Source organism: Glandiceps talaboti, chromosome 13 (genome assembly GCF_964340395.1).
Source record: "Glandiceps talaboti chromosome 13, keGlaTala1.1, whole genome shotgun sequence".
Taxonomy (NCBI): domain Eukaryota; kingdom Metazoa; phylum Hemichordata; class Enteropneusta; family Spengelidae; genus Glandiceps; species Glandiceps talaboti.
The window spans coordinates 15,712,446-15,722,587 of record NC_135561.1 but is presented as its reverse complement, the minus strand read 5'-3'; the positions used below and the strand labels follow the sequence as shown (position 1 = coordinate 15,722,587).

The window sequence follows — 10,142 nt, the reverse complement described above, 5'->3', positions numbered from 1 at the left end:
ACGTCTGAAGGCTCCCTTAATTGTTTTCTATTTCTTTTGGGGTTCCTATGGGTTGTGACTTCTTCACCCAACACCATAGAACGTCATGAAAACCTACTTAGTGTTCGCTATTCACATGATTCAACTTTTAGAATATGATATGTAAGCTTTCAACACTGTTACTTTGTGCATAGATATCGGAAATAATGCCGATGCTTTGTAAATGTATCTAAAATACTGAAGTAAAGCATGTACCGGTATGCTTGGGCATGAAGAGGTATGGATTGCAATTCATTTTTACTTCAAGATAATGGTTGTTTACTAGACACAAACTTTTGTAGATTTACGTACGGTGCCCACCCGTATTTGAACAAGTATGATTGACAGGCGTTTTGAATAGTTCAAATCTTTTTGATTAGTCACTATTGTAGTAAAAGGATTAACAGCATATGAGACGATGTACGGCATAGGAAATGGAACATAGACTGTATTTATCATAGCCCTGAGTTAGGCCTCACGGCCTCGCTCCAAAGCCATAGCGAGGAGAGGCAGATATACTCACACCTCTGCGGTCAAAATCCAAGTCATGAATCTGCGACGCGCGCTGTTGTCTTTACAGCGCAGCAAGTCATGAATAGGAAATGAGCTTCCTAAGATAACAATAGGACATGCATAATTATGAGTGTCACGGAAGCGAAACAAAGGACACTAAACTATAAATTGAATGACATTCCAGACAAACGATAAGCACATGCAAATCATGAATTATAATTTAACATATCCTCTTGTATTTCAAAGTACATTTTTATGTGTGTGCTTTGCTACAGGTTTCTAGATAGGCTGGAGAAAGGCACTGAATTTGTAGCTTACTGTTTCTTAGTAAGAGGTGTTGAAGCACTGGGTGCATCAGCATCCTATACATCATCGTATGCAATCATGGCCAAGGATTTCCCAGACAACTTAGCAACTGTTGTCGTGAGTATAAAAAATGATAAATGAATGAAAAACAGCACTTATAGAGCACAACCTTTTAGATGGCATTGAAATATTGTATTGTGGTGATATATTATGTGCTGTTTTAGTTCATGGCATTGGAATAAAATTGATGTGAATTATTGAGATGACAACTGCATTTTAATGTCAATCTCTGTCAAACTACAGTCTGGTCAAGGGTTGCCTAGGGTCAAACTGACTCACTCGAAATTGGAAAGCAACTCCAGGAAATAACATGTTTTCTTGTCAAGTTTGAGTTCTGGAGAGTTATGTCATGATTTCACATATAACTGACATTAACATTACATAACATTACTAAGAAAACATTACCTGAGATTGTTGACAAAAACTGAGTGGAAACTTGCTCCTCATTCATTGTTCACTGTATTTTATTTCTGTAGACATGAATTGCCTCATGGGTGTCAGCAGACATGCATAATGCAATATAGCAGAACACTGTCCAGTTTTTTGTGAAAAAGTAAAAGTTGCAATATATAAAGTATAATCAGTATGTTTGCAGAAACTGGTCAAAATGATGTGAATTTGAATGAATTGAACTTTAAGTATGATTATATGTTTATATTCCCCAATTTTTGTCTTTGTTCAGCAAAGGAAAATATGAGTGACCTAAGGGGTCTTTGTCTCTACGAGTTGACAGACTAGTAGTGACAACCCTTAAGTCACGTGTATTTTCCGGCTGAATGAAGAAAAATATTGAAGAATATAATTATATACATATTAGTAATAGCAGAAAAAATCGGGGAAATTAATGACAATTTTGAATGTTTTGATTGATATTTCTAATACAACAGAACGAGTGACGTAGACACGTGTTGTCGTGACGTGGAATATATATTTTCTATATGGAGTATATATATTCCATATTGTTTGTTCTAAATGGCTCGTGCATTGTACAATAATGATGAACAGTACTACAATCACTTTTAAGCCACAAAATGTTACATATTTTGAGTTTGTATATTTTTCACTTATTTCTCAAGACAGTTTTATCTTTCACACCATGCAAGCATTCATTATTTCTCATAAATCTCTCGTGTCTATTTCTTATATTTACTATTTGAAAATTCAAAACTTGCTGACATTGCATGATGGCATCAATGAAAAGTGAGTGATTTACTTCATGTAGTTTTATAATGTTTTTGTTCCGTGCACCTGCATTTGGACCAGTGGCCTTGAAATAGTGTAAACTAACAAATGACCTTGAAAATGGAGGGCAAGGTGAAAGATGAAAGATTATATTTTGTGTGTTATTAGGGCATATCAGAAATATTCACAGGTCTTGGATTCATGATTGGACCCCCATTAGGAGGATATCTATACCAGGTATGAAATGAAATTATTTCAATTTGGCTTTATTGAGTGGCTTCAGTATTAGTTTAGCTTTTCACATTAGATATATGACACTGAGGGGAAACTTGTTCAGTGACTTATTTTTCTTATTTTAAAGTGCCATTTTGTGCGCCTAATAATGCCATCAACCAATAATACTTGAAAAACCGAACCTTGTTAGTTGTGATCTATAAACATATGACAAGTAAAGAGTGATTATAAATAAATTTGTGTCTAATTTTGAAATCATTTTATACACTTTCTTACACAAGTTCTCTTCTTCCACTTTTGAATGAGAAATAGACATGTCAAAATGGAAGAACAGAACTTGTGTATGAATCTTAGCACTTCCATGATGGTATTATTACACACTTTGCTCAATATCACAATTACAGTCAACCTTTCTAAAATAATTACCCAAACATGCCTGATTAGAAAATGCTATTATAGCAAATCTATGACAGAACCTCATGATTAGTGCATGATTGCCAGTGCCAGTGAAACATATTTATGGTATTTGCATATGTTATGGTATTTGCCTTTTTATGGTATTTGCATAGTTATAGTATTTGCTTATTTGCATATTTACAGTATTTGCATACTTATGGTATTTACATATTTATGGTGTTTGCATATTCGTGGTATTTGCACGATTGTCTGTGGTGGCCTCTGTGGTCTTACTTTCAAACATAGTGAGTGAAAGGGCAGCACGAAGCAAGTAGAGATATTTGTAAGTAACTTCACTGACACTAGTACTGTCATCGTGGGGTTCAGTTATAATTACATACGAGTCTTTTATCTGAGAAAAACAAATTTTGTAAAATTCACAATTGTGATCACTCAAGTTTTATGAAAGGTTCTGCGCTAATTTGCATATCATTTGCATACAGGTACACAGTAATGTCTTCAGTAGTGCACATCATTTAAAAGTGTGTGCATGCACTGGTGCAAGTAATTACTGGTACATGTATATGTTATATTTGTTGTCATTCATCTTTATTTCACAGGTCAGTGGTTATACTGTACCATTTGCATCATTAGGTACCTTCACATTGATAATCGCAGGATTAAATATATTTATCCTCCCAAACCAATCAGGTAAGCACTTTCTATTAAGTTGGCCCTACAGGTACTTTTCCTCCGTTTTCGGCCTCACAAAATAAATACTGTTTGATGGGTCTTGGGGTAATAGTAATTAGTGCCCTCGTACCTAGGTAGTAAAATATATAAAATGTACAAAATCTCATCATAACACCGTGAAAAGTATGGGTGCGTCGGTTGGTTGGTTTGGACTAAGGAATGTTATAAAAAATGAAATGTATATGTATATGTTGGTGATATTTTCTATTCATAATCGTATATTTAACCATCTAGATTAGAAATGACAACAAATATTAAAAATCAGAGAGAACCTATGGTGATTTCGATTTCGATTTTCTGCTAAGAACAGTGATGTTTGTCAACAAAGGCATTTGTGAAGTTTCTATATTAGCATCAGAGATGTTAGGTTCTTTTTTGTAATCCTAAAATAGAAGGTATTGATTGTTAGCATAACTGAACTGCACTTGTCAGTAGTGCTATACATGTAGCTGTCGAGAAATGTATGTATGTACAGCTGTGTGTATGTGTGTGTGTGTGTGTGGGGGGGTGTATATGTGTGAGTATGTGAACTGCTTTAAGTAAAAAACTGCCAGATTGTTCAAATAAAGTTGATTATATCAGTTATTTTCAAGTTACGTCCAAAAAGTGAGTCTGTCCTTAATTTAAAATACAGTTCAAATCAACGAGGTATGGTTATATAACGTTACATAATCATTTGGCCAAAGTTCCATTATCCTACAGGGGTGTTTTCATGTTTGAAGTATGTTTGTCTTACTATATGTGTACATCAGATATTGGATTTCAGTTTTGCACGTTGTCATTGGCAGTATGTTTGGAGAAAGCTAATGATCGTTTGAAATATATAAGATCAGATGGTAATAGAATTAGGTAAAGTCACTTTTGATATTATACCATGACATGTAAGCAAAGTTTTACAAGTTCAAATACAAATTACAGGATATATTTCCTGTTTGTTTGTTTGTTTGTTTGTTTGTTTGTTTGTTTGTTTGTTTGTTTGTTTGAATTTGATGTTCTGAGTTTTACAGTATTCAAAATATGGATCAATTAAAAAAAATCAAAATTACTGTTTTTATATTTTGCCAATTTTTTCATGCATTATGTTTGCGCCAGTATGATTATAATATTTAAAATGTCAGTGTTTCAATTAACCCAGAAATTCATATATTTTTATGCTAAATGTTAAACTTTCCATAAAAATTATTTATTCTATCATAGTTGTATTTCTATGATTCTCTATTTCTGTCATCTAGATACCTTTATGTGTAATATTAAATCAAATTCCGAATTACGGTTACACACAATTTGTAAAGTCCTAGTATAGTATCTGTTTGTGTTTCACAGGGAATGCAATAACAGAGTCAGGTTCCCTTTTAAAATATCTGATGATGCCCGCATCCTGGCTGACAGTGATATGTGTACTTACACAGGGCATGGCATACAGCTTTCTGGATCCTGTACTAGCCAAGCATCTAAACAAGGTACAGCATATGTCAAAGATACAATATCATGTGGAAATGTCTTTTCCTTTTGTCAGTAATCTGTATAACAAGTTAAAGTTGCACTAAACTCGCTGTCCGCAGTTTTCAGCCACTTAGTTTTTTGGACAGATATCAACTTATCTAACAACATATTCTTGGAGTCCATATTTGTCACATTGTCTTGCTCACAAGCATGTGTATATGAAAAATCAGGTGATACTAAGGCTATGATTTAAACATTCATTTTGCTGTGTTGGGGAGCACTGCTATCACAAAGTTATGGATGCCACTGCACTTCCGAAGGTGTCAGTATTTTCGACAAAGCAAAGTATATTTAAAAAAATACAACATAGCTTTTATATAATTTCATTGTCATTCAAGTCTTTATTATTAATTATATCTCACTTATAGGTTTGTCCCAGTGCTCAGTTAAAATTAAGACAAAACATTTTGAGTGACATACAGTATATGGGTGTTTTTAAATTAAAATATGAAATGCGTCTGGAGCAAACATTAGTATGTGTTTCAGATACTTTATTCGGCCCAAAGTATCTGAAACACATACAGATGTTTGCTCCAGACGCATTTATTATGCGTACAGTCTGTAGATGGTCGGCGGCGCCATGCACCATGATTGAATTTGAAAGTAAGACAGTGTTTCAGATATTTCCTTTGCAAAAACAACCAAATATAGTAGTAACAGTGATTAGTCTAAGAATAAAATACGAATGTTTTTGCTTTGTATTTAAATCAGAGGAGTGGTGTGAAATCACAATCATACTCATTGGACAAATACAAACAACTGGTATTTCATCTGACTACTGACCAGTCCTCGATGCAGGATTATAACTTCAAGGACGACATCATCCACAAAAGTACTTCCAACTTTTAAGCCTGTTGAAAAAGGATACAGAGGATTTTTGTATGAAAACCAGTAACGGGTTTTACTTTTCTTCTCACTTTTCAGTTTCATCTTGGCAGTGCACTAGTAGGAGTCATATTTCTTGTCTCATGTGCTTCCTACACTTTTTCTGCATTTGTGTTTGGTTGGCTGTCTGACAAAAAAGTGAGTTTAAATGTGCATACCTCGTGTCCAATAGATACAACATAATTTGATAACTGGATAGCTTTTGACTGCAAACTGTCAGTCGTGCTCACTCTATGATATATGGCGCTGATGGATATAGGGGTATACTTATTACCTATCAAAACGAAATTGATTCTGTAGAAAACTTTGAATGAGCAATGTTAAAGGAGTACTTCGCATGGTCACCAGGATTAATGGTTGAAAATGTATGCGTTTATGTATATCCATAGGATGTCTCCAAGCTGTTGATGATTATTGGTAACATTGGGTGTGGTGCATCATTTCTTTACCTAGGACCTTGTCCATTATTTAATATTGACAAGTAGGTGTAATCTTAATTATGATGCATTATAGTTATATATAGACAATGTAAGCATCCTTTAGTAAGTGATCCTGGCTTCCACGTTAGGTTACGATGGCAACTTCCACTTCTACTTCTATTTCTACATTGAGTAAATTTCCAAAAAGGATTATCATCACACAGGCATAACACTGGCGGCATCCTTTAGATCTCACTCGTGTTTAGGGGAGCACGATCTATGAGATCGATGATATCAAGCATGGAAAGGGCAGATTTGAAACTGCTTATTGTCATTGATCGATGAATGGATAATGGTGAGAGAATCCGTTCTGGAATTGCAATAATATAAAGAACATTTAATCAATAAACGACTTGACAATATATGTGTCTGTACTTGAAAAATTATGTGCTCAATATAGACCAAGTATATCTTTGTATTAAGTAACTCTGGAATAAATTGCAAAAACTCTGGCGTCTGACTCTGAGTCTGTTTAAACCAAAACATGTAAACCCCTAAGTTAGAAAATTATCAGATGAATATATTAATGTATTGTCATTTATTTTACAGTAACTTTGGTGTCATAATATTTGCTTTGGTTCTCTTTGGTCTGTCTTGTGCATGTACATTAATACCGACATACCAGGACCTTCTCACAACTGCTACGTAAGTTTTGTACATACATTAAAATCTAGCTGTTCACTCTGCAAAGCTATACATTAATTATTGCAACTCAAATCTTCGCACATTAGAGAAATCTACCAGACTTAAATGTTATCTATTATTTCCACGTAATCGGAAATTTGGTTTGGATCTTGAAACTCATTGGAGCTTGGCAGTGACAATAATGTCTAGCATTTGATTACCAATTATAATCGTTCTTTAATAGTATATAGCGATTGTTTTGTTGCACCACAGATTGCATGAATAAATTATCAGGTATTTAATATTATTGTACTTCAGATAGAGTGCACGCCCAGGATATAAAGTTTCAGGTATTATTTTAGCAGACAATATTGAAACTCTCTTTCATGGCATAGTCATTCGTAATGTTTTCTAGATATACAAGCCATGTATATAAAAAGTGAATGTACGTGGTGATTATAATAGATTACTGGCACTGTGTTTCCCCAATATTTTTCTTCGTTCAACCAAGGAAAATACGACTGGCCGAAAAGGGCCTTTGTCACTATGACTCGCGACACGAGTAGTGACAACCCTTAGGTCACAAGTATTTTCTGGCTGAATGAAGAAAAATATTGGAGAATAACAATTATACCAGCACTGGTAATATCAAAGAAAAATTGGGGAAAGTAAAGGTAATTTTGAACATTTTGATCATATTTTGAACACAGCAGAACCAGTGACGTAGACGCGCATTGTAGTGACGTATAACGACCAGCTAGAGTATGCCACAGTTTTTTTTCAACTTGGCTTATGCATGGTAAAATGCATGTTGTATGGTAATGCTGTAATTTGCATATTGCAGATTGCATAGTAATGAGGATTTGCATATTTCATATTTAGATACAGCATATAACATAAACAAATAGCTTATATCATGTGAACTGATATGCCAGCAAAAGCACTCTCCATAAGGTATTACCTGTAATGGAATACGTCCTAATTACACGTTACATTTATGGTTTCAGGTGGTATGGAATGCCAGATAATCTTGCAACATATGGTGTTGTGTCTGGGGTATACAGTAGTGTGTATTCGTTGGGGTAAGTGACTGTGCTGGACATGGACACATATTTAGGGTACGGGCAGAATATATGGTGGGAGGAGGTTGAGTAGAAAATATATTAGTCAAAAATATTTTTAAAGTCCCTTCCCACCCTGTCCCGTTCTCTCTAAAACTTTTCCTAGCCCCAACCCCCATATATATATATATATATATATATATATATATATATATATATATATATATATATATATATATATATATATACATACATTTATATATATACATATATATATATATATATATTTGATAGAGAGGGGGGATTAAGATATACACAAATACAAACTCATGTCGTTCACCCACCTCAGAACTTATTACAACAAAGAAAGTTTGCAAGTGTACTCATAACCTCACCCCCCCCCCTCCGTCATCAATTCAATTTGTTTCCTCAGAGGATTGGAATGTCAGTGTATGGTGTTGTGTCATATGTAGTATGTGCTCATTTTGGTAAGTTAATTGTACTCATTTTGAGTGGGTTCAACTTTAAGGCTGTTTTGTAGGGTTGATATGGAGGGGATCCGGGAAGGCACAAATAACGGAGCGTTGATCACAGCTGAGAGCTAGCAAAAACACCTACCTTCTCCATTTTCCACTTAAAACATTGGATTATTTCAACAATCTTTCACGTAACTTTCCTCTTTGCAGAAGTTTCATTGGTCCCACTGTAGGATCAGCATTGGAGGAGGCGACAAACTTCAGCTGGGCATCATCAGTATTTTCACTTTTTTACTTTGTCTTGGCATTCATGTTTATTATTGCCTGTCTGTGGGAATATCAATGTGGAAAGGGGTGAGTAATGTTAATTAGTGTCATACTTTTAGTATGGGTTTTGAAATGACTTCTACCTTACCTAGACTCATCTCAATCACTGGATTTGCTAAATTGTCACCAGTTTCATACCACAAGCAATTTCCCAACATGAAGCCGAGTTGTATCAGGCCATTACATAGTTTGGTTATTAAACGTCACTTCAGACTAGGCAATTTCTGGACATGAAATATTTGTAGATAATAGGTTAATTAATGTCAGGCAAAAACTGGACATTTCTAGCCAAGCAGAGTTTAAGTTCAGTATGTACTGTATGGGCAATAATCAGATATCAGAACGTTTGTCAGATGAAGTTGAGTATTGACATGGCATGTTTCAGACAAGAATATCATTTGTAAGTCAATAGCAAAATGGGCAATTACCAGACAGTGAAAACTGATGCGGGCACAATCCACGCCCAAACTTGTCGGAAACCAGGCACAAACCAGATACATTCTAGCTTTGTTAGTGGTCTGAGATTCTAGTCAACAATTTATATATAATGTATACCTTCAGTTGATACTCACTATGACAGAGACTGGAAAGCCAAAATAGTTCATCACTATTAATCACTGAGTGAAAAAAAAAGAAGCTTATTAATCCCAGTTTGTGTGCCACAATTGTATTTCTTCTACCCAACAACTGATCCTAACCTTACAAATGTATAAATCATTTTGTGTTGTCTGTCCTAAACGTAATTTGGTTCATTTATTTTACAGGAGAAGGAAACCGTCCACAAAGATAGTGACATTGAAAAGTGATATAAACAATGGGAATACATATGAAGATGATGAAGAGACAGTCCCAATCTTAAACCATGCCTAGGTAATGATGAATAAGTGAATAAATGAATGAATCCCACATGTAGGATATCGTAGAATGACGGAAAACTATGGCATTGCTGTGAAATCAGATATTTTACGAATACACAAAGATATTTTGCATATCCACACTCGTCCCCTTTCATCATTTTATATATAGTGATGGGTATAGGAAAAAAAACATATCTAGTATACCCCCATGAGTATCTGTTTATTTGCTGGTTTATTTAATTATTTTATTTGTCCCTATACTTGTCGTTCGTTTGCTTGTTCATTTGTCATTTATTTGATAGTTTATTTATTTGTTTGTTTTGTTTTGTTTGTCACACGGTTCCTGGGTCCCCTGTGGCCAATGGTGTACATGCGAGTTGTCGTAACGTAAACCAACCAGGGTATACGTTCCATATTTTCTGTTCAAAGACAATAACTTGGTTTGTGCATGGTATAATAAACACTACA

The 10,142-nt window shown here is 34.6% G+C and overlaps 1 protein-coding gene across 1 annotated transcript; it reads left to right on the top strand.

Annotated features, from left to right (window-relative positions):
* Nucleotides 1-238: 238 nt before the first annotated feature.
* On the top strand, nucleotides 239-8,848 carry LOC144444335 (MFS-type transporter SLC18B1-like). The gene is made up of 10 exons (XM_078133747.1): nucleotides 239-256; nucleotides 778-954; nucleotides 2,248-2,316; nucleotides 3,330-3,420; nucleotides 4,786-4,922; nucleotides 5,890-5,988; nucleotides 6,240-6,331; nucleotides 6,879-6,974; nucleotides 7,961-8,035; nucleotides 8,701-8,848. Exons 1-10 carry the CDS (start codon nucleotides 239-241, stop codon nucleotides 8,846-8,848), a joined length of 1,002 nt encoding a protein of 333 aa, XP_077989873.1.
* Nucleotides 8,849-10,142: the final 1,294 nt, after the last annotated feature.

What these genes read in the sequence shown, in the direction of transcription:
- LOC144444335 (XM_078133747.1), top strand. An exon ending in TAGCCAAGCATCTAAACAAG is followed by an intron (nt 4,923 to 5,889) that starts GTACAGCATATG and finishes CTCACTTTTCAG; the next exon opens with TTTCATCTTGGCAGTGCACT. An exon ending in GACCTTCTCACAACTGCTAC is followed by an intron (nt 6,975 to 7,960) that starts GTAAGTTTTGTA and finishes TTATGGTTTCAG; the next exon opens with GTGGTATGGAATGCCAGATA.